Below are 25,855 nucleotides of genomic sequence, written 5' to 3' on the forward strand. Positions count from 1 at the left end.
GGAATTGTTTAACCGCTTCTATTTTGATTATGTCTTTACATTTGTACAATGCTGTAGTGTACACGTCCCACCACCAGATGGCAGCAACTACCAATCAACTCCACAGTGTCATTTCAATATTTAATTGTGGTGTAGACCAACTAGCCCACCTAATTTTGCAGCACAGAACGACTGCATATTGGTTACAAACACAATAAAAGTAAGTTGGAAAACTGAACTGTAAGTAAAGGGAGATGGCGACATTGAAAGCGCGTTTTCAAAGTCCCATTTTAGAGAATTTAACATGCTATGGATTAGAGTTGGCCGGTGAATGCATGTGTCAAAACAGTAGTTTGGTACGGTTTTGGTTGAGGCTTTTGACCGCCGTCTACACGATGACAGTTTGTTTGAAGTCATATTCTGTGCAACAATGGCATCCAAGTCAACAGGTAGCAGCCACTGAAGTAGCCTACTGCAGTTTTTCTTCTATCAACTATTGATTCACTAGACCTACGATTACACACCTGAAGTCCCCACATTTCCGCCGTAAGTGGCCTACCTACACTCCTCAGCTAGCCTGGCCCTCTTCATGGTCTCATGGTCTAAATTTAAAGCTGTCCCAGCCTTAAAAGGTCCTGACGGTGTCTTGTGCATTCTGCCGAGTGGCAGCATTATTTTTGTTCAGTGGACTGCCATCCTGTCCACTGCCCCTCACCCTGCTGCTTTGCCCAGGTCTGGACTTGCTTTAGCTACTTTTGGAATAGCACACTCTTTCTCTTATTGTCAACTATTTTGGATTGGTACATTCTTAATCGTGGTGAGTGATATAGATATATATATATATATTTTTTTTTAACGATTTATTAATATGCCTGTCTCTAATACAGAGTAATTGTTATCTATCTAATGTCATTTGGTCATCTTTCAAAATCCTGAATCAGTAAGGCCTGTCACCTTCTTTTAACCACTCTATTGATTTTTTTTGGTCTAAGAATGTGTTCAAATTCCAATATTTGTATTGTCCCTTATACTAACAAGGTTTGATTAGTTGTTAACTGTGGTGTCCTTGTAGATTAGACCGCATGTGTCATTGAAATAAAATGTCATCCTAAAAGAAGAACTAATCTATTCCATTAACTTTTGCTTAACCTTTAAAAGTTGTATGACACAGATCTTCTCTTTGTTAACTTTATGCCGTCACTGCTTACTGTCCAATTTACTGTTAGTATCGCTTTACAAATAAAGAGTCACACAGTGCGCGTTGTCTGCTGTAGGTGTTGCCCATCAGAAAACACATTTTTCTGTCTATTTTTATAAATTGCTGATATTATCGTATTGATCCGTGGTTACCTAATCATGGGCCAATGCCCAGTGGGAGCTGTTTATGTTTTCAAACTGTATAACTTTATACCTACAGTAGGGCTTGAATGTTTGGGCACCCCAGGTAAAACTTTGTATTAATGTGCATAAAGAAGCCAAGAAAAAATGGAAGAATCTCCAAAAGGCATCAAATGGCAGATTAGACATTTGTATGATATGTCACAAAATGTTAGATTTTATTTCCGGCATTTACACTTTTTAAAAATAACAGAAAACAAAAAAGTGTCGTCTGCAAAAGTTTGGGCACCCTGCAGAGTTTCTAGCATGCACCGCCCCCTTTGGAAAGATGAGACCTGACTGGGTCATGGATTGTTCTCAGTCATCTTCTGGAAAGACCAGCTGATGTCAATCTTACGGTTTTAAATGTCCAGACTCATTTGACCTTGCCCCAACAATCAGCACCATGGGTAAGAACCCATGCAGTTGTTTAGAAAAATGAAACTGAAAATATCTCACAAAGAAGAAGAAGGCTATAAGAAGATAGTAAAGCGTTTTCAGATGCCAATATCCTCTGTTCGGAATGTAATTAAGAAATGGCAGTCATCAGGAACAGTGGAAGTTAAAGCAAGATCTGGAAGACCAAGAACAATATCAGACAGAACAGCTTGCAGGATTGTGAGAAAAGCAAGTCCAAACCCACGTTTGACTGCACGATCCATCCAGAAAGACCTGGCAGACACTGGAGTTGTGGTACACCATTCCACTATAAAGAGATACTTGTACAAATATGGTCTTCATGGAATAGTCATCAGAAGTAAACTTCTTTTACGTCCTCACCACAAAAATCTGTGTTTAAAGTTTGCAAATGAACATATTAACAAGCTTGATGCATTGTGGAAACAAGTTCTGTGTACCGTTGAGGTTACTCATTAACTTAACTTTTTGGCCGTTCGGAGAAGAAATGGCACAGAATGTAATGAAAAGAACCTCTGTCCAACTGTCGACCATGGGGGGGATCAATCATGCTTTAGGGTTGTTTTGCAGCCAGTGGCACAGGGAACATTTCACGAGTAGAAGGAAAAATTGATTCATTAAAAGTTCAACAAATTTTGGTTACTAACTAACCATCTGTGAAAAGTTAAAGAGAGGATGGCTCCTACAAATGGATAATGATCCTAAACACACCCCAAAATCCACGGTGGATTACATCAATCTCCTGACCTCAACGTAATTGAAAATCTATGGATACATCTTAAAAGAGCAGTGCGTGAAAGACAGCCTAGAAATCTCAATGAACTGGAAGACTTTTGGAAGGAAGAATGGGCAAAGATACATCAAACAAGAATTGAAAGACTCTTGGCTGGCTACAAGAAGTGTTTACAAGCTGTGATACTTGCCAAAGAGGGGGGGGGGGGGGGGGGGGGGGTATTAACTCTACAGGGTGCCCAAACTTTTGCAGATGCCATTTTTTGTTTTCTGTTATTTTGAAAATGTAAATGATGGAAATAAAATCTAAATTTTTGTGACATATTTTACGAATGTCTAATCTGTCATTTGAAGCCTTTTGGAGATTTTTCCATCTTTTCTTGGCTTCTTTATGCACATTAATACAAATTTTTACCTGGGGCGCCCAAACTTTTGAGCCCAACTGTACTACAGCTATAATTATTTGTAGACTTATGGTGAATCCACAGAAAATGGATCTGCAACAATCTTGATAATCGATTAATTTAAGTCATTCTTTAGAACAAAAATTCCACAAATTCAGTTTAAATGTGAATGTTTATTGCAATTGTTAAGGCTATAACTGTGGCTTTTGGATGCGAATGGTATTTTTTAACTAGTTATATACAAAAATCAACAAAATAATCAACAGCTTTAATACCTAACAAAGTGTAATATATATTACTGTTATGTGTATTTTGAGTATTTATAGACTTTTATTGATTCAAGCATCAAATTGAGAACACAACCTTTTCCCTTTGGATGTTCTTATCAGTCACTGGATAACATCACATAACACTTTGTTTTCCAGTTCATCACAAGTTCATCACTTTTATAATTCCACCTGTGGAAGTGAATGTTCTCTAAACTCTCATGTAATGTGTTAAGACACAAAACCAACAAGTAGAGTGTTGCAATGTGTAAAGCAATGTGTATTACCTGCTGCTGCTTCATTCAACACAATACAAGTAGATCTTAACCAGAGCTAACGCTTTAACTGCTCACACAAAACAAAAATCATAACTCTTTCTTAACACTTTGCCATTACTTCACCATATGTAATCATCATCTCCTGCCTTAAAATAACCAATTTAGTCTGTAATAATAACAATGAGATTGATTCAATTCCACCTGTGGAAGTGAATGTTCTCTAAACTCTCATATAATGTGTTAAGACACAAAACCAACATGTAGAGTGTTGCAATGTGTAAAGCAATGTGTAGTACCTGCTGCTGCTTCATTCAACACAGTACAAGTAGATCTTAACCAGAGCTAACGCTTTAACTGCTCACACGAAACAAAAATCATAACTCTTTCTTAACACTTTGCCATTACATCACCGTATGTAATCATCATCTCCTGCCCTAAAATAACCAATTTAGTCTGTAATAATAACAATGAGATTGATTCACAGCGCTGGTTCAGAAAAAAACAGTCAACATATAAGTTGGCGGAGTGGCCCTCAGGATGTCAGGATCAGTACAAGTGACGCAGAAGCTGCAGCATCAGCGTCAACAGCAGCATCACTATGAGAGCAGCTGTCACCTAAGCACCAAGTCATCTGTTAGCCGGCAGTCATTCTCCACTTACAAGACCTCCAGCCGTCGGTAAGAGGATGTGAGGAAAAAGGTCCAAAATACTTATGAGATGGTTGATATTTCAAATATGCAAAGACGGGGTTATCTTAATGCAACCTACTACTTCCCTAACCACGGAAGTGGGGAATTTATTTAAGTAGACCTCTTTCAAATATTCAACACTGTACTTTGGTATCTGGTGTGAGTTGTGTTCAGCAGCATAGGGAGAGAAAACATGCAGCTCAAAGTGTGTTTTTATGTAGAGCAGGTGCTGTCTCTCTGCTGGTCTTCATCTTCCCATAAGGTACATGTTCATCTTTTAATGGTGTCAGGGTGTTGTATTTTTATAAGAACACATATTGTTCTCCTTGAAGCTGTTGCACAACAGCTCATTTTAAAGTTGTTTGGGCCAAGTTTCAAGTCAAGGCCCAAGTCTGCCTATGAATAAGCAAATTACAAACCAAGATACGAGTATTTCAGATCTTTAAATGCTGACCAATAATACCAGCTCTGTTATTTTTGTTTTTACAAAGCCTAATGCAAGTAATCTTTCTATTTCCATGCAAAGGCATAATAATTGAACACTTAGTTGCACAATTATACAATATTATTGTTCCTGGAACAAAGTGTTAAAAGTGTTAAAGTCTGAGTCAAGTCCTGAGTCTACTGGGCTGTTTGGAATGTTTGTAACTATTACATCTACGTTGCAATAGTATTGTGCTCATGTATTTATCTGAAGGAGCACTGCTTGAATATTATTTGGTCAATATTTAACACAATTGACTTTTGGGAAAATATTTCCTTTATTGAACTTTAAAAGCAGTGAAAATACCTTGAACTGTGAAATGTCCTTCATTACTTTTCCCATTGAACTTTTTGAATTCCCCTTCGGAACAGAAGATAAAATAAGAGTTTACTAAATGTAATGTGCACAATATTAGTTTTTTTGTAAGGTTTTTTTGTGATCATTGGGAGCTGAAACTGCGAAAAAATATGATTAATTGTACAGCCCTAAAGAGCACATTATGTACATGCATCTCCTCCAAGGAGGATATGTTTTTTTTTAAATTTGGTTATTACTTTTTGGGATTTTTTGGCCTTTTTATTTTTGACAGGACAGCTGAGACACAAAAGGGCAGAATTACGTACAGCAAAGGGCCACAGGTTGGGGTCAAACCCAAACCCGCTGTGTTTATGGTCACCTGCTCTACCATCTGAGCCATGGAGCCAGGAGGTTATGTTTTTGTCAGCAAGACTACAGGAAAACTACTGGCCAGATTTTAAAGAATCCAATACACAAATAACTTTTTTCTTTCACTAACATTGCAAGATAGGGCATTTGTGCTGCATTCAGGTGCTGGAATAATCAGAAAAAATAGTTCCGCACTGGGAAAATAACACTGTACTAAGATTGTGACATAGGGCACGCCTCAAGGTCTGCGCTCTCTAAGTGCCTTCTAGTTTACTTTAATTTGCACCATCTTAAGAGTAGTCTGAAGCTAAATTTGTTTTCCAAGATATTAACTTAAATAGCTTTGGCTTTTGGACTGTTGATAAGCTGATTCCAACTTGCAAATTAATAAAATTCCATTCCAACTTGCAAATTCCACTGTACATGTTTAACTGCTTTCTTAGAGACCAAACAGTTGATTGGTTAATCAAAAAAAAATGATTGTCAGATTAATCAATAATGGAAATAATTGTTTTAGAAAGATTTTTATTAGAGAGATATATATTTCCTTACTCTTTCCAGCTTTTGCTGTATACCACAGGTCTGCTGTAAGAAGAAAATGTGCAAAATTAAACATGTCATAAAGAAATATTAGCGGTATAAACCACCTGTTTTGAATGTTATCAATCCATTGAATGGTCTGGTGTTAACAAGTACACTATTACTTATATTATGTTTAGTCAAATTTTCATTTAATTTCACACATGAAATTGTGCATTAGCATCAAATGAGGCTTGATCGAAGTGAAGTCTAGAGTAAGTGTGAGTGAAGCACTGTCTGTCAAACACCTTAGGCTGATGTATATGTTCCATGGTATCACTAACTCTTGTCAACATTTAATATGGTCAGAGGTCCTAGGGCAAGAGGTTCTTAGTGGGCATGTTGGAACCATGAGAGCTTCCTAAACGGGTCAGGGGAAGGAATTTCAGCTGTAGTGAATGGCTGCCAGATATTCATGGACAGCCAAGCTATTTTTGTATGCAGAATATGGCACTGTATTAGGCCAACTGTAAAGACACTGTATTGAAGTCATGAAATTATAAACGGTTGGACTCTGGCTTCCACGGACATTTAATAGCTCTAGTATCCATCGTCAAGTTGACTGGTCAGTGTTAGTCTCCTTTAAACATGTGTAACAAGTCCTACATCTTGTTTCTGGTAGAAATAATAAAAAAAGATTCCAGTTTTGTCATTTCAATCTTAAGATTGGCACATGCTTAAGCTACTCTGACTGCTTTTATCAGCAGTAAAAGTTTTTATACCATTGACTTTCTTACACACTGAACCAAATACTTCCTTTCAAAACACCGGGTGAGTCAGCAGTATAAATAACTTCTCGACACAGCAGAAAATCTTTTGTCAGACTGCGGTCTGTCTGTCTCGGCTGTGCTATTAGCTCCTTCCAACAACTTGATCCCACCTCGCCAGTATTGAATAGATTTTATCAAAGCCACGTTATGCCACTACTCCTCTAGGCCAAATGAATAGACTACGTGAATAGACATACATGAAAGAGATTGTGTGAAAGCAGGGCTTTAAAATGAATCTTTCTACCCTGCTGCATATCCACCAGTTTCCGCTCCATTTATAAACCCAAAGGACAATAAGGGAGGCCTGAGAGGCAGACATGTAAATGAGTCAGAGTATAATATGGGTCAGTGTTCTTCAGGATGGACAGAAATACATCTTCCATTTTTGAGTAATTGGACTACAGCATATTCTGAACATGTCTTTATAGAAACAGCACACATATTTCAAGTTTTATAAATGCAGAGAGGAAGCATGGTTCATGTTGAGTATTTTGGTCATCATTTTTATTTTCCACTGCAACTTTGCAATCTTTCTGTTATGTTTTGTCTCATTACAAACAGCTGTAGAAGTTACATTTAAATCAGTCCTCCTAGTGTAATTCCCATGCAAAAGGGGAATACTGTCTGTCCTCCTTTTACAGATGTAATTTATCCAACGTTCATCTTTAAATAATAATACTGAACCGGTTAGAATTAATCAGTAATTAATATTGTAATTTAGTTTGTTGGACTTGTCTGCCATGGTTTAAGCAATAGAAAAGTTATTTACAAGAAGGTACTATATTCAATCAAAGGATAACAATGGCATTATTTTTAGTGTTTACAAAAATATATCAGCCCGTGTATAGCCCCTCAGCCTAAAACTTATTTGATACTACTGAACAGGGTCGCAAATATATTGTTTACATTTTAAATAAAGCTCAGTAATTTCCTAAAAACACAGGGCACTGTAGTTTGAAGTACATGTTACTACAAGAATGAATACTGTTTTTGTCGGGGACTGTTTTCAGCTGCTTTAGTATTTCAGCTTTAGTATTTACAGCAAAAGGACAGTGTATGTGGGATTGACTCAAAATAAACTACAGTGCCCATTGTCATGTCACCCAATGCAATAGTATGGCTTACTTATGTGTATTTAATAGTTTTGGTACAACAATGGAAGTCTATGGCACAAAGGAATGAGAAATATCAGACTTTGGCTACACAGACAAGACAAATAGTAGGATTAATTTGTTGATGGCAATCATGGGATTTATTAATAATAATGAAAATACAACATCATTAGCCCTATTCTGTAAGGTACAATGTGGCTTTTATGTAGAAATGTGTACACCTTAAACTCTGTTTGGCATTATATATATCGCATGTTGATGTATGGAGGGCAAGTTTTGTGATTGTTGTCTGTCACCTTTAAGCCTGCAGACCACTGTGAAGACAGAGAAGGGGAAGGAGGTGGTTAAACTGAGCCCACTACCCAAGAGAGCCAAACGCACCTACCTGGCGATGGACACAGACAAGGAAGTTATCGGCTATGTCGTTCCCGTATTTAGAGCCAGGTGAATGAGGACACTGCAAATCGCTGTCTAAAGTTAAACATTGATGATGTACAATTGCATTTAATGACACTAAATGAGATATTTTCATATTTCACTGTAAGTCTAAACTGCTCTCACATGTTGGTGGTTTGTCGTGCACCAGTCATGATGTTGTCCGCGGTCTGGCCGAGGCCCAGGAGGAGGATGTTACTGAAGAGGGGATTAACTATGTGGCCATGAGGAACCTGTTTGTCAGGGAGGCCAGGGAGGCTATGGAGGTTAAAGTGGAGAAGAGAACAAGAACAACGCATATCAGGGAATCTGCCGAACGCATGGAACTAGGCAAGACGGTAATTTGCAATAACAAGGATGTGTCCATTTTCAAATAATCAAATTCTTCACATGAAATCTCCACCAGCTTTAAATGACAATTTGGCTCCACTTTCTTGCTATAGATGGAGGAGTGGGCAGAGTTCCGTAAGAAAATGAACCCAGACAGCCTGACACACCGTCCAGAGTTTATTGTCAAGCCCCGTGGACAGACTGTCTGGGAGGGCAAGACTGTCAAGCTGCACTGCACAGTGGCTGGATGGCCTAAACCCAGGATTGTCTGGTAAGACACACTCCAAGTTCACTGGTCCCCACCTTCTCTGAGTCACAAGAAAAAGAAGCAAATGAGAGGCGATCAGTCATGTGTGTGTTATAGAGAAGTTTCCATCCAAAGCTCTCGTCATCAGCCAAACCTATTTTCCATTGCCGTAACATAAACACACACACTCCAATGCAATTACAGATTCTGAAGACAATGGTAAAAATAAACCAGCTGTCTTTCTGCTGTCTTCAAGGTACAAAAACAATGTGCTCATTGATGCTAAGGCTCACCCCGAGAAGTACGCAGTCGAGAGCAATTACAACATGCACTCCCTGGAGATCAAGAAGTAGGTAATCATTAATCTCCCACTGCACGGCCTCAGCTAGAATTCATGAGAAGTACCCAAAAATGTACATTAACCCAAACTGAATATTTTATGTTGAAAATATTCTGCAGAGTGATTAATGCAAATGAGATGCAGGTAATTCACCATGTCTGCACGTTTTATTTTCAGCTGTGATTTCATCGACACTGCTCAGTATCATGTCTCTGCCCTCAACGTGAAAGGGGAAGTTTCCTCTGTGGCTACTATTGTTGTCAAAAGTAGGTAACTGTTTTTTCTCGTCTGTCTTCTTTGCAACTGCTGCTATATCCTCCGGTTAGATCTCAAAGTTTAAAGTAGGTGGTTTAAATTAACACCACTGTAAACACACCATGTACCAACTGTTCAAAATAGTTGTCAGGACCTGGTAGAACATGTTTGACTGAAGGAAAAGTCCCAAATCTCATGCTTAAATGAAAAATGATTTCTGTGCCCACAGTGTAGTATATTTTACTATTGTTAAATGTGTGTCACTTAAATCTCTTGTTATTGATACAACACAATTACTGAACAATATAGTTCTCTGCAGGGTTCCAGGAGGGCAAAGAAGCAGGCCCACTCGATCCTAAACCACGTGAGTCATATTTAATCATTATTTTTAGTTTTCAAGTGAAGCCATTTCAATTCACATTTCAAAGGGTAATTAAAAATGCTCTACATTAGACATAAAGTAATGCATCGACAAACTAAAGCTGCACTAATCAAGTGTTTATATTTGTATAAACAATAGAAAAATGTGTAATGTGAAAGGCATTGCTCTTAGTTACAAATTCGGAGGACTCTCCAGTCACTCTCCGCTCTGCGGAGTGTTTTAGCGTCTTTTAGCTCATTTTGTTTATCAGCCCCATCTCCAGCTAAAGCAGGCAACTGTTTTCAGAAAACAAGCTCTAAAACCCATTATACATTACCGGCTCAAAATCAAATGGTACAAGGACAAAGTTAGCGACTAGCAGCTGAACACAGTTAAGAATTTAGCAGCTAAAGAGACAGATATTTTTACTAAGGAGTTGTTGGAGACCAAAATCAGAGCTAAAGGGAGTGAATGTTGAACTGTGTGAACTTACTCAAAAACACAGCTTCAAATGAATAATAATGTCTGCTACATGTGTGAAAAAAGACATTCACCACAAGGTATTTGTTAGTTTTTTGTTGATAACTTGCTGCCCTCCCCCAAAATGTTCAACCAGTCAATTGATGCATGTTCAATGTTTTCATAGCAGTTGGTTTTAAAAGAAAAGGAGGACAGCAGTTCATATTACAGAACATACATCAGGACAACATACATCTGGACATTTTTCCAAATTAAAGAACTTTGAATATTTTGTGAGAGGTAAAGTGTGCACACAAGAGCAAAGAAAAATATGTCAGGGGAGACTTGAAAGAAAATAGAATAAATATCGATGAGGTTTGCTAGAATAAAACTTTAAAAGGGTATTGTTTAAAAACCTCACAAAAATGGGGCTAAAAGGGCCCTCACATATTTGCCCCACTTTTAAAAATTTTCATGAAACCCTCAGTCCAAATTTGGGTCCCTCTGCAAAAGTAAAATTTTTAAATTTTTTTGATTTTTTTTTCCCTGAGTGGTTCTGGGAGATGGGTCCTTTAAAACAAAAATTATTGAAAAAATTTGAAGGGGGCTTTGGCATGAAGGCGAGTTTTGAGTCGGGGTGCACGTTGTTACCCCGTTGTGAAAAAAATACCACCCTGAAGTTTTTGGGTAAGAAACTGAAAGTTTTTCCTTTTTAACCTGGTTGTTAACAATACAAACTTTAAGGGTTTTTATTTTTGCATTAAAGTTGTATAATTAAGTTTTTGGGTTCCATTCCCCTATCAGCTGTCCCCTTAAAGCCCTCTAAAATGGGTACACACAAAAGGTTGGGAAAGTGCCACAGAAAAATTGTCCACTAAAAAGGGGAAGATGGGGCATGTACCCCCTGGTGAAAAACCCCCAAAATCGGCTTTGCCCTACTTGTTATGTGTTTGTCCGAGGAAGGGGCCCCCAACGATATTTCACTGGGTGTTTTCATTAAAAGGGGGACTCTTAAAACTTTGTTTTTTATTTTAGTTTTAAAAGGAAAATGAAGAATTGTGTAAAAAACCCCATTTCGTAAAGTCGGTGTTGATGTACATTTGAAACAACAAGTAAGTAAAAAGTAAACAATATACAGCACCCACACAGCCCTGGTGGGAAAAAACCATTCAATTTTGCTGTGTTTTTAAGTGACACAACGCTCCTCTGGGGGTTTTTGGTTTTTCCACGAGGAAGTTTTTTATATTTGTCGCTGTCAGAAAGGACCCAAAGAGGTATTGAAGTAATAATCGTGGGGGGTTTGAAAGAGCAAATCTTTGATATTTTAAAGTTTCAGATAAATTGTCACATACATTTTTGCCCACACTGTGTGTGGTGGGTAAAAAGTTTGAAAAAGGAAAAGAGTATGAAAGGGTAGCCGATTTTTTAAACAGCAAAAATCACAAGTGGGCCTTTTTAGATTATGGTTTTTCTTTCCGTTCTGAGTGGAGGTGGAGGGGGTTCCCGGGCACCCCGGATGTGGCGTCATGGCCAACAAGGATTGTGGTGGGCCCGGAAGGCCCCCGGTGGAGGGAAACAGCTCCATCCTGGGATACTACATTGACAGGTTTGGGCCCCCTTTTTTATTTTGCTGTCATTGCTTAAGGAGAAATTGTTTTCATTTATCGATTTCTTTGGCCATGGTACAATCCTACATACAGGTTTTACAGTAAAACTAGTCTTGTTTATGCTATTTCTGTGTAGACTTATTCTGCAGGCACATTCCACAAGCCCAAATTCCTCCTATATTTTCACCAAATTGCCATCTTGACAGATAAATGTCCCCTTCCAGAAAATACCAACTCACATCCCTACCTGTCTACTGTAGCTGTCAATCAGTCCCTGTGAAAAACAATGTTGCTTGTGATGTTCACAAATCTAATTTATATGTGTTTTCTGTGCAGGTGTGAGGTGGGCACTCACCACTGGGCTCAGTGTAATGATGCCCCAGTGAAGTATGCACGCTTCCCTGTCACAGGACTGGTTGAGGGGCGTTCTTACATATTCAGGGTGCGGGCCTTGAACAAGGAAGGAGTCAGTCGTCCATCTCGTGTCTCCGAGGCCGTGGTTGCCGTGGATCCCTCAGACAGAGCTCGTCTACGTGGTGAGAGACACACCAAAATCCTGCTGAAACACTGCAACAGAACCAACAACTGCACTTTTATCATGTATTTCTTTTATTTTTCCAAACAGCTGGCCCCTCAGCTCCTTTTACTGGGATGATCAAGTTTACAGAGGAGGATTCTACTGGTATGACAGCTTCAAATAACTATATGATAGTTATTTAAATTATAGAAGGAAAGAAATCATTAAGTTGTCATAATGTTAGAATTAACGGGGGGGTGGCCCAACAGGAGGACCCTAGTGATGAGACCACTGGTTGTTTAAGTAACCCTCTATATAAGCTATAGTTTTAAGATTATTTTAGATCCAAGACAAAACTAACTGCCCTACAGACAGCGCCATGCATTTATCAATACACAGCACAATTATGCTACTGATATTTCAGAGTGACGGTTGGCCATAGATTCTAACTTACACAAACCTCAGTCAGATAAAGTATAATATATGATATAATTAATCAGGCAGACTAACAAATCCAATAAACAACCCCTCTGCTCCTGCCCTCTCTCTGCTACTTAACATGGATAGGGGGGACGGCAAGTCAACAAGAGGTAATTTTGTTACGAAGGGGGATGGCACCCCCCCTCACCCTGCCTTAAAGGAGCATTCCGGTCAATTCCAACATATAGCTCTATTGTTTGTAAATTTGGAGGGCTGTCAGTAGAGAGAAAAACTAAAACAATCGGTGCTGTCTACACCGTGTTATCCTCCTGCTAGAGTTAGCACTCAACAGGCTTAAACAGGGCAAGTTTTAAATGGGTTTTTACCCTCTACACGTGTTCAAAATGTCATTAAAAGTGCCTACCTATGAGCAGTGATTCCTTCTGAGTGAACACAGTGAATCAGACTGCAGTAGATTTGAAAGAAATTCATGAAAGTTCTGCTAATTCAGCTGGGTTTAGTTCCTGTGTTGATGCAAAAGCGCTTCAAGGCCGTCTACAAACTACAACACCAAAAAGAGATACAAATATATTTTCAAAAATAAGAATATAGTTAATTTTTAAAAGTAAGTGCTGTAGTACAACTAGCAGGAGACAAGTTATAATTGAGGTAAGGTTAGAGACACTGCCTTATTTAATCATTAAATTGATAGCCTACATATTATTGTTTTATATCTTTTCTGTTTCATAGTTTGTAGACGGTCCCTAAGCTCTCTAATTGGCTCTCAACACAGGAACTAAAGCTGCCGAATTAGCACTGCTTTCATGCATTTCTTTTACATCGACTGCAGTCACATTCAGTGTTTTCACTCGGAAGGAATAACTGCACATGGATATGCACTTTTAATGACATTTTGAACATGTTTAGAGGCTAAAAACGCATTTAAAACTTGCCCTGTTTAAGCCTGTTGGGTGCTAACTCTAGCAGGAGGATAACATGGTGTAGGCAGCACGGTGGCTAAGTGGTTAGCACTTCTGCCTCACAGCAAGAAGGTTCTTGGTTCGAATCCAGGTCGTTCTGGGCCTTTCTGTGTGGAGTTTGTATGTTCTTCCTGTGTTTGCGTGGGTTTCCTCCGGGTGCTCCGGTTTCTTCCCACCATAAAAGACATGCATCCTAGGTAGGACTACAGTTGAAAACTAGCCAATTGGCTAACACTGGCGCATTTACAGAAATGTTCATTAATGTGCATTGTCCTAATCACCGATTGGTTTAATTTTTCTACTGACATTACTCCAAATTTACAGACAACAGAGGTACATGTTGGAATCGACCGGAATTCTCCTTTAAATCACTTACTACTTGTAGGGCTGGGTAACGATATCTCAATACCTTCTATGCACTGTCTGAAATTTGTCTGTAGTATGTATCAAAAGCTGGTATTAAATGTCTGGTCAGATTTTTAGTCTAGTTTACTGATTCTTTAAATCACAAAAGGCTGTATTTTCTTCAGGAAAATTTCTTTGATGGTTGCTTGTGCTGAGTGAAATGTTAAAACACTATTTATTTAAAATCTTTTGGCATATTTTGTTAAATTGAAAAAAAATGGTTTTGTAGAAAAATGCAATTGTATTCCTCAAAATAAAGTATTGGAAATACTGTTTAGGTATCAGTATTGAACATTTTCAAATAATAACCAGCCCAAGAGACTTTAAGTACAATTCACCTGGTTGAAGTCACTTCCTCTTGCCTCCTCAGTGGGTGTTGTCCCCGGAGAACCCTGTGATGTTGTGGTTACCGAGGCAACAAAGAGCTACGTGGTACTCGCCTGGAAGCCTCCAGTTCAAAGGGGTCATGAAGGAGTCATGTATTACATTGAGAAGGTGAAGAGAAATGTTAAACACATCCAACCAGTGACAAGGAGTGGCCACTTGCAAGCACACATTGTCTGATGTCACAAACCAAATGGAACCAATGCTTTAAGAAATACCTATTGCCTCTTGCGGGTTATTGTACTTGTACATGAATAGCATGGAGGTCTAGGCACCTTCTTACCTTTCTTTTTATAAACTGTTCAGTGTTATCTGCTATTAACATGTCACTGGCTCTCTCTCGACCAAAGTGTATTTCAGGGACAGACATCTGGCAGAGGGTGAACACTGGTATGCCAGTCAAGTCTCCCCGCTTTGCCCTGTTTGACCTGGCAGAGGGGAAATCCTACAGCTTCCGTGTGCGCTGCTGCAACTCCGCTGGCGTGGGCGAAGCCTCTGTACCCACAGGAGATATCACAGTCGGAGACAAACTGGGTGAGCCAGCAAGACCTGCATTTATATTATGTACAGGTGTTACAGTTTATGATATCACTGGTTTACTGTTTAGCCGTATTCTTTCAATAGTAAATTAAATCCCAATCCATTATATTCCCTTTATGCTCACTGTAATTATTTACTTTCTGTCTTTGATCCTTATTTTCTTAAACCTCTTTCTTAACAGACCTGCCCTCAGCTCCAGGCATTCCAGTGGCCACCAGGAACACTGACACCTCAGTGGTGGTCATCTGGGGGGCCTCTCAGGTCAAACACCTGGTCGGCTACTATATTGAATATACCGTGGTGGGCACTGATAAGTGGATCCCTTGTAACAACAAACCTGTCAAGCAGACCAGGTAGAGACAGTTGAAGATAATTCTAAATAGTTCGTTAAGTACGGAAGCACATTGCATTCACAAAAGAAAAACAAAGTTAGAAACCTTGTCCCGTAATTTACTATCTCATAATTAGGAGAAAAAAACTCTTAATTTGAGAAAGGTTAAGCTATAGTTATCAATTGTCGCCAACCTAGGCTACAGGATAAAACACTTACAATTATGAATCTGCTTTTATTTACTTTTCTTAAATATATCTTTTATATACAGTATATCTTATATTACAAGATCTTTTCTCTGATTATGAGATAGTAACTAATAATTACGAGATATGGTGTCTACATCTCTTTTTTCTTTTGTGAATGCAATGCGCTTCCTTAAGTGCCTAAAAAGATGAATTGATTGCAAAAGTACAGTACCACAATTTACTCATGGATGTCAGCAAACCAGAATTTTATACAAACCTTTCCTGTTGCTGTTCTACTGGTTGAAATGTATTTGGTGTTCAAATTTGATAACTGCAAATTGGAAGTGCAAAGATGGAATACTGGTTGGAAAAAAAAATGTATAGGAGGCTAACTAGTTTTAGCTTACCTACAGATGTACAATACTTTTAAGCAAGACTGTGTAACTTTTGCTTAATAGTGCTAAGTGACAAGTGAATTATGGGGTAATTAAAAATGTAGTGTCGAGAAGAGTCTTAAAGTCAGCAAACTGAGACAGTAATGTCAGTTACACAATGATATTTGTAAGAAATAGCAGACATTAGCTGACATTTGCGACTATAAGCTACTAGTCATACCAGACCAAAGATGATTGTAGTTAGCAATTAAACCCCTGAGTATATTATATTAGTATCTTTTATTGTTTATCAATTACTCTTTTCACTTGTGAGAGAGAATTATATATATATTTAAAACTTACAAAGTCTTGCTTGGAAAGTCAAGGTTGGTTAGCTTTGCTACTTTGGCAATCAATTTTCAGAGGACACAGCAAGGGAACTAATGCTTCATAAACTATACTGAACTATAAATCTTTTGGTCATCATTTAATTTTTCATTTGTGTTAAGATTGCGATTTTTACTTATTATGATAATACGACTCTTTACACTTTTGTCTGCTGTTTCGTAGGTTTGTGTGCCACGGCCTGACTACCGGAACAAACTGCGTGTTTAGGGTCAAGGCAGTCAACGCTGCAGGTTACAGCCAGAGCTCCTCCAATTCTGATGCTGTGGTTGTGCAGGCTGCCATCTGTGAGTATCTTCACAACTCGTCTTCCTTATTCACTTTGCCTAAGGCATTCAAGCCATACTCTCTCCTTGTGCTCCTTCCTCCAGCTATTTATCCAGGGAATGATTGCTGAGAATATACACTCAACATAACACTTTCACACATGACCTCTGAACTCATCTTTTTCATGAACCATGTTAACTTTCATCAATTTTTCTTTTTCCTAACCAAAAATCTGTAATCAATATTCTTACATTACAGTAAACATCTTTCGTTCCCACAGAGTTTGTTGTGATAGGGTTAGCTGTTCAAATAGCTTCTCTTTTTCTTGTATATCTTGAGTTTTATGAATGCAAGTGGCACATGTTTATATGTGACTGCTGGTTGATATATTTGCATGTGCCTGCCTGTCATACTCATAACTAACACTTGATTTTGTCATTTTGTTGTTTTCCATTGCTTTATTTTATTTATTTATTTTATTAGTGACAAAGTTAAATAACAAACTAGATAATGTTATAATAATGATTCTGCTGTATGCAAGTATTGATTTCTGTATAATTTTTTTGCTTGAGTTCTGTTTGGTTATTTGCCAAGGTGAAGACTAAAACATTGTTTTCTTAAAGAGCATGCGCAATGAGAGCCTTGTCTGGCTTTCGGAGATTTTCGTAGCGTGAAAGTTACCCTGCTTCTGACCTTGAGTGTAAGTACTTTATTCATTACAATGACCCTTAAAAGGTGTGTTGTTTGTTTGTACAAAGCATGTAGCATGCTCAACTGTAGACTAATGACAATTACAATCTATGTAATATTTGGCTAATGCCAGGGCATCTTGATTGGATTATGAATTGGACTGTATTTTTCATTAAAGGGAAAACAAACAAATAGGGGCTGAATATCTGAAAATTATCTTTTTTTACACACATATTCCCTTCACTTCAATTTCTCTTAAAAAAAAAGGTTAACCACCTTATTTACTTTTCTTCACAGCCATCCCTGGAAAACCTACTGGTGTGAGCCTGGTGGAGGCTGTAAAGGACTACATGGTGCTGGCCTGGACTGCGCCTGCTAACACTGGAGGAGCCGATATCAGGGGATATTTTGTGGACTACAGGACCGTGAAGGGAGACGTTGTCGGAAAATGGCATGAAATGAACCACAAGGCTTTGACTACTACCTCCTATAAAGTACGTTATTTTATTTCAAGCACCTATTGACCAAATTCCCAATGAATTTGTTTTGGCTTTTTTTTTGAATGAAGGAGTGATTATCAGTCACAATGTCCAGAGTCATAATTCCCTGCATTTTGTCAAGTTTGCAGTATGTTTGCCAGCCCTAAAAAGGTATTTTAATCATTTTTCATTATCTGTATTGTTTTTCTGTCAGGCTGAAAACCTGAAGGAGAACGTCTTCTACCAGTTCCAGGTGCGCGCTATGAACATGGCCGGCGTGAGTAAAGCCTCTCTGGCCAGTGCAGCTCTGGAGTGCAAGGAGTGGACCATTACTGTGGCAGGTATGAGAGACAATATGCTCACCAAAACTGGGTCAGTACATATTAGAGAGGAAACAATTAGGTGATTATTTGACAACTATTCAGGGTCAATTAATCATTGCAGCTATTTAAATAAAAATGCCAAACATGATCAGCTTTTTAATTATTTCCCTTGTGTGATAGTAAACTGAATCTTTTGGCTTTGGACTGATGGTTGGACATACAGTAACAAGCAATTTGAAGACGTCACCGTGGGCTACTTTTACTAAAATTATGTATACCAAACAAGCCAAAAAGTAGTGACGGTTACCTTAATTTGTATATTTTCCACAATGCATTTCAGATAGATAGCCTGTTCATGGGATCATTATAATACAATATGTACATATTTTGTGCTATGCCAAAATGAAGCAATACATTGTTTTTAAATACTAATACAATAAATACATCTTAAAATATATACATTTCTTTTATTGAATTTCTATTTCTTTTTTAAGACTGTACTGTAAATATTTGTCAAATGTATTCTTTTCTTTTTGTTTTAACCAGTTACTAATAGTAGTTCTAGTATTGGTTTGCGCTACCAAAATGATTTCCCACATTATTCAAACTATCTCTATTTATCCTCCAAGGTGCTCCTGTTGGTCTTCATGTGCTGGAGGTCCGTGACACCTCTGTCGTGATCCTGTGGGAGCCACCTGCATTTAATGGCCGCACTCCTGTCAATGGCTACTATTTGGATGTCAAGAAGGCCTCTGCTGGAGAGGAAGGCTGGAAAGCTGCTCATGAGAAGGCCAACAAGATGAAATACATGAAGGTCAATTAAGATGAATAGATAGTTTAATTGGATCTGTGTGTGGTTATTCTTTAGCTGAGATGTGATGGTCAAATTTGAGTTTCAACTTGCATATGTGCGTGTGTGTGTGTGTGTGTGTGTGTCTGTGTGTCTGTGTGTCTGTGTGTTAAATAATGACAACAGTGTTCTCTAACTGTCTCTCCCTTCAACTCCTCCTGTGCTGTCTCAGGTGACAGGGTTGAAGGCTGGTACATCCTACGTCTTCCGTGTGCGTGCTCAAAATCTTGCTGGAGTTGGAAAGCCCTCAGCAGTCTTAGGTCCAATCCTGGCCCAGACTCACCCTGGTGAGTGTGATTGTTATGTAACTCGCACATTTCTTTGCATACTGTTCCTACGCAGTTTTGAAAAATTATGGGAAATGGCTAATTCTCAATACTGATAGGTAAATTAGCTTTTTATATATCTCTAAGCTGACTGTCATGTCTTATGTTTTATCATTTGCTACTGTAATTAATAGAATCATGACAATCAGGAGCTGAAATCTGCCAATGATGCGCACACACTGTAACCATTTGCTCTCCTTTCCTCAGGCAACAAAGAGATTTATGTGGATGTCGATGATGATGGTGTGATCTCTATGATCTTTGAGTGCTCTGATATGAAGGAGGGCTCTGAGTTTGTTTGGTCCAAGAATTACCAGACTATAACAGACACCTCTCGCTTGACTATTGTCACTGAGAAGGGCAAGTAAGTATCCTTTGTGTCCAATGTCTCATGCAACGTCAAGGGACCAATATTACTCTCTTGCTCTTGTTCTAGGCTTGTGTGCAAATGCAAAAGTTTTTCCTCTTTCCTCATATCTTGTCATCCCCAGGTCCAGAGCTATCTTCAACAGTCCCTCCCTAGAGGATCTAGGCATATTCTCCTGTGTGGTCACCAACACTGACAGCATCTCCTCCAGCTACACACTAACTGAGGAGGGTGAGTCAGCCCACAGTCTTGGCATCTCTGCTCCTGTACGCCTGAAACTTGATTCACTTGTAATTTGTTTGGGTGACGTAAGAGGTAAAGGTGTGAGGAGTGCTTGATGGACTGTGTATACTCCTGTCTCTGTTATCCTCTTTCAACAGCTGCATCCAATTGACCTGGTGTGTGTTTGTCTGGAAGGTTTTTCAACTTATTCAGTGCTGTCTGTCAAAGTTGTTGTCACATCCAAGGTTGCACTTGACATGGAGTATTTTTGTGCTTTTCTAAGATACTGTCAAATAGGGAATAAAAACAGTAAAACTAGTAGTAGAGGAGTTGATGTTGAAGGGTTTGACATTCACCTATTTTGCTGCTGCTTCTGTTGTTGTTGTTACTTGTCAGGTCTCAAGCGTCTTCTGGACATCAGCCATGACCACAAGTTCCCTGGTGAATATCCAACCACATCACATACAGTATACTGTTAATACCACATTTTCTTTTTCACTTATCACACCCTTAGATTTTATTTATCAAGTGCAGATGCTGTTTTAGATATAGTTTGGGAATTGGAATAACCATCACTTTACTCAACAAATAGAAACAAAGGTTTGTCTTGGAAATTATAGTTACTTTACATATGCTTCAACAAGAGCTTACAAAAATGTGGTTTTCTCCAGTTATTCCCTTTAAGAGTGAAATGGCCATGGACTTGCTCGAGAAGGGTCGCGTGCGATTCTGGACTCAGGTGGAGAAATGCACTTCCGCCTGCCAAGTGGAGTATGTCTTTAATGATGTCATCATTACTGAGGGACAGGTAGGAATCAGTACTTGCCGTCCTGTGACTCCACTTCCATTTTGGATTGCCTGCCACAAACTGATCTTGTTGGGCTTTCTCTATATCTTTTCGCTTCCAGAAATACACACTAAACTTTGACAAGTCCACCGGCATCATTGAAATGTTCATGGATTCTCTGGAGGTCACAGATGAGGGAACGTTTACCTTTAACTTGGTGGATGGCAAGGCTAAGGGCACAACTAGTCTGGTGCTTATTGGAGATGGTAAGGCAGATTTTACTTCCATGTTGATGTTATGCATACAGAGTTGTCATTATATTAGTTTGAATTGTGTATATGGAATAGACATCCCCAACCATCAAATTACTTTTGAAGGCTACACAATTAAAGCCTTAAAGCCATTTACTGGGTAAATTGCATTTGCTGCAGTTAAAGTGTTTGTCCATTGAGGGGCAGCAGATGACTACCTTTCCTTACTGTCATGTCTGTTAGCTGATTTTCCAATGCACTTTTTGCTATCTAGAGTTCAGGGAGCTGCAAAAGAAATCTGAATTTGAAAGGGCAGAATGGGTCAGGAAACAAGGTAAGGGATCTTACTTTTCCATTACATAAGTTTTAGACTAATTATACAAGTACGTTTCAATAATTTTTTCATTGACTATCCACAGGTCCTCACTTTGTGGAGTATCTCGGCTTCACTGTTACTCCAGAATGTAATGTGCTGTTGAAATGCAAGGTAAAGTAAAAGTAACTGTACATAATTGTACAACTGTCAGTTTTTTTTTTATAGAAGGAGCATTACAACAGGATGCAATTTAGGTGACAACACCTAATCCCATCTCTCTTCTTACGCTCCACAGATAGGAAATGTCAGACCAGAGACTGAGATCATCTGGTCTAAGGACAGCATTGAGATTGCAGAGGATGATGACGACGCTCAGAAAATTGAGAGAAAGGACGGGGATCTGACCTTTAATATCGGAAAGGTCAGCCCATTAGACAGGGGCCGTACTGTTCAATTGGGAAGAGTTGTGAGCTTATGAGTAAAGGGCTAAAAGCAATGCTTCTGATGCAGCTGATGCTACAATCGTAGAGCTAGACTAAATGCTACGCTGCCAACCATCCCTCTCTGACACACAGAATCATAAATTTTGAAACACTTTAAAAAAAGATATTCACATTTCCGAGTCCTGCTGGAGTCAGCACGTCAGCATGTCGTATTTGGGAATCAGAATAAAACACTGACTCCCTATTTTGTAGCTTTTACTTTTAATTATTATTCTGATATTATATATTTTGATATTATACACCTTTAGGTCATGCTTTTCAACATTTATGCACATATAGTGTAAATACATTATATGGTTTATCTGTGTGATGAATTCATAAGCTTCATTCGTAACCCTATATTCAATTTAACTTCCCTGGCCAATTTACTCAAACATTTTAAAGTTGTCCATTTTAATGATTTCCATGTGGTCTGTCAGTCAGTGTTGGTGCCAATGAAGTTAAATTGATGTTTCAAGGTACCTTTACATTGAAACTGTATAAACATTACTCATAAAGAGAGGGTTGGTGTCATTGCATGAGCTAAGGAGAGGTGGCTTGTCCATTGCCACTCCTGTCATTCGCACTTAAATTAACTGGCTTATCTATCTAATTCACAGTGGGTTATTAAGCAGGAGAAACCAAAAGAAAAAAGAAAAAAGCCAACTGCAGAGGACGTTCCCCCACCACCAAGACCCAAAGTCTGGACATAATCTTTGCTGCCATAAGTTGACACCTATAATTTCTCCATGTGTCCTCCTTGTCTTACTGTGTTCATGTTTTCATTTTAATGCCTGCAGCATCCCGGGCAGGAGAAAAGCTTGCCTTTTCTGCTTAGTTGGTCTCTGTCTGGCTGTTCAACTGTCTTATTATTTGTCCCTGCATACTGTATTCCCCTCTGTTTGATTTAGGAGGGAATTATTTGCTGTCTCAAGGATACTAAAGCTGCTTTTACGTCAAACTCTAGATCTCCAAGGCGGATGCAGGTATTTATGGGGTCATCCTGAAGGACGACAGAGGCAAAGATAAGAGCACCTTCAATCTGACAGATGCCGGTAAAGTCTCTTTCATAAACATTTGTGAGTGAAAAAGTGGAAATCAGTGTTGAAAAAAAGTATAATAATTGCATCATTCTTTTTCCCAGGATACCAAGCTGTAATGAATGAGCTGTTCAGGGTTATTGGTGAGTCATTTAACTTTGTTCTTACCAAGCAATGATAAAGCACCCCACACTAGAAAAGCAGAATGTGCACATTTACAGTTTTTTCCCCACTCCATGAAATATTAACAAGTAGAGACTGAAATATTACATACCATTAATCCATGTGGTTTTCATTGGATGTAGATAAACACCTGCCTTTTTATTTGTTTCCCTCCAGCCAACTCCTCCTCTGAAATTACAGTCGTCAGTACTGAACATGGCATCATCCTCTCCTCTATGGTCACATATTACAATGAGGAACTGCGTGTTGGTTGGCTCCATAAGTATGTAAAATCAACCTTATTCACGTACACATTTGACATCCTTGTTTTTTTAAACTCCTGTCTTGCAGACAAGTGCACTTTTACTAAACCAATGCAAACACAACCATTTTAAACTGTGTAGCTTAATGGTGATGAAACCAAACTTGGATACTGAATTTGTGTGTGGTGTCCCTGTGATGGATAATGAAATATGCTTTATAGTCACTATGTAAAATATTATATTGTAACATATTTGCTTTACTTGATTTTTTTATTGGTTGATTTGGCAAAAAGAAATGCAAATGTTCACCTGCAGTTCCTGGATAAGTTGATGTTATACATTAAAATAAAACAAGATGAACAAAAATGATACAAAAGCCCATCAAAGCACATTTGCTGTAGGATACAGCATCAGAGAAAGTGTATCAGATATCTCATTTTGGTATAATGCAAGGATGATTGTGCAGATTTTTAGTGTCATTGGCAATTACTGCTTTCCTGTCTGAATCTGGCTTTTCAGTGTACCTGATACTTTCAGTAAACAGTCCAACCTTAATTGATCTCTACTCCCCATTTCTCCATTAGAGATGCTAAGATTGCCGCCTCAGAGAGAGTTAAGTCTGGAGTCACAGGAGAGCAGCTTTGGCTTAAAATCAATGAGCCCACTGAGAAGGACAAAGGCAAATACACCATGGACATCTTTGATGGCAAGGACGGTGTAAAGAGAGTCTTTGATCTGACTGGCAAGGGTGAGTGAAACTTTTTTTAAAGAAAATGCTTTAGAGTGCTTTATGCTGGTGCTTTAGCTATTTTTTTAATGTAAATATTATTAATAATATGTTTATGGTTTATGGTGCAGCATGGGAAGAAGCATTTGAAGAATTCCAAAGGCTCAAGTAAGTAAACAAACTTGATCTGACTCAATTTTTTTGCTGTGAAGAGGATAGTTACACAAATAAATACTAACAGTAATCACAAACTTCAAATAGACTATGACCAGAACATATACTTTGTAAACCCTTATAAGAAGCACTCAAAATACATTTCCTCAAATTGTATAGCTTCAGGGGGGAAATGTTGGCCACTGGTCTGCCCTAATATACCAAGGATGCTTCTGACAATGTCTGTCTCTTTCCTTCCACAGGGCGGCAGCAATCGCAGAGAGAAGTAAGTGGTTATTTATTCTTTGGTTTCTCCCAACGGACATTATGTAACATGTTTATGGATGTAGAGGCTATTTCAGTTTTAATAGAATTTCATAGTGTGGTTCAGTGGAACTGAAGATACATGAATGTGTTGGCCATTATAATAACTAGATCTCATTCATGGAAATGGTTTTCCTGAAGATTAAATAGTTATATTTCTGCCATGCGGAATTTCAGCCAAAGCATGCTTAAAAGTTCATTTGTGCAATAGAGTTAAAAAATATTGTGTTTTATGAAGAATGGCTTAACAGTTCAACAGTCAGTGTTGGGTAATATTATATTGTCAACAGGCGAATTCTCCACAGCTTGAATGGCTGACTGATGGTTGACATTTGCATCTTGGCTCATTATCGTATTCATTGTCTAGATCGCGCTCGTGTTGTTGGAGGCTTGCCAGATGTGGTTGCAATCCAAGAGGGCAAGGTAAATAAATAAGATATTCAGTCTTAAACTCTCTGTTACACCTTCCCCTTAGTTCCATATTGTCTCATGTCGGAGCGTCTCTTCCCTCTGAACCCCTGCAATCTTCTTTTTCTCTTTAGTCCCTGAACCTGACTGGCAATGTATGGGGCGAGCCGGTACCTGAGGTAAGCTGGACGAAGAACGATAGAGAGCTGGTATCTGATGAGCGCTACAAACTCAAGTTCGAGCACGGCAAGTTTGCCAGCATCACAATCACCGCCGTCACCACGGCTGACTCAGGCAAATACGCCCTCCTGGTCAAGAACAAGTATGGCACAGAAGCTGGCGAGTTCACCGTCAGCGTCTACAACCCAGAAGAGGAGGAGAACAAGGAGGAGAAGAAAGGCTAAAGGATGATGCAGTGTAATGAAATAAAGCAGAAAACATCTGGGTTATCTCCAAAGCATTTTACCCCCGGTACATGCCGGTGCACTGAGGAGTTTAAATAAATGATTAATACAGCTGCTTCCTCCTGCGTCTTTATGTGCTGGGCTAAAGAGCTTTGGGCATTGCTTGTCGAGGAAGCAAATAATGAATGTGATAAAGAGAGGATCATGGTGTGCTTAGTTGCTTGAAAAGTCTTCCATCACTTCTGACTGCTATCAGCAGTAAATTTGATGTTTAATCATGGGAGGGGGTTGATCTGTCATTGATCTTTGTTTTAGCATTGAAGGCCAGCAAGATTGTGTTGTTGTTTTTTAAACTATTGTACTATTACATTTGGAGAACCTTTGAAACCAAGTTATGCCTGAGGTTTATTCACTGTAAAAAGAAAAATAAAGGGGGGAAAACCCCTGATGTAAAGACCTTCCCACCAGCTATTTGCTGTGTTGTGTAGCACTGGAAAATGTGTTGGTGGATATGTCCCATGGTCCACTAATTAGAGCTCTTGGTGTCTATTTATAAACAGCTACTATGTTTACATTGTACTGTGTGCATGTATGGCATACTGTATATACAGTGGTGCTCAAAAGTTTACATACACATGCTTAAGTTGACTAAAAAGAGGAATAAAAAAACCATTTTTGGAAAT

The 25,855-nt window shown here is 38.7% G+C and overlaps 1 protein-coding gene across 1 annotated transcript; it reads left to right on the forward strand.

The window, feature by feature from the left end:
* Positions 1-625: 625 nt before the first annotated feature.
* myom1a (myomesin 1a (skelemin)) lies at positions 626-25,633 on the forward strand. Its single transcript, XM_032531820.1, has 36 exons — positions 626-796; positions 3,938-4,130; positions 8,057-8,197; positions 8,340-8,526; positions 8,632-8,789; positions 9,022-9,114; positions 9,283-9,371; positions 9,680-9,724; positions 11,663-11,786; positions 12,124-12,323; positions 12,413-12,469; positions 14,480-14,604; positions 14,844-15,027; positions 15,215-15,386; positions 16,497-16,618; positions 17,586-17,782; positions 17,982-18,108; positions 18,720-18,904; positions 19,113-19,227; positions 19,474-19,630; positions 19,758-19,864; positions 20,252-20,296; positions 20,527-20,663; positions 20,764-20,908; positions 21,168-21,227; positions 21,313-21,380; positions 21,505-21,630; positions 22,312-22,392; positions 22,659-22,746; positions 22,836-22,874; positions 23,071-23,176; positions 23,741-23,904; positions 24,015-24,051; positions 24,300-24,322; positions 24,728-24,783; positions 24,903-25,633. Exons 2-36 carry the CDS (start codon positions 3,991-3,993, stop codon positions 25,170-25,172), a joined length of 4,170 nt encoding a protein of 1,389 aa, XP_032387711.1. The 5' UTR covers positions 626-796; positions 3,938-3,990; the 3' UTR covers positions 25,173-25,633.
* Positions 25,634-25,855: the final 222 nt, after the last annotated feature.

This window comes from Etheostoma spectabile, chromosome 12 (assembly GCF_008692095.1).
Source record: "Etheostoma spectabile isolate EspeVRDwgs_2016 chromosome 12, UIUC_Espe_1.0, whole genome shotgun sequence".
NCBI lineage: Eukaryota > Metazoa > Chordata > Actinopteri > Perciformes > Percidae > Etheostoma > Etheostoma spectabile.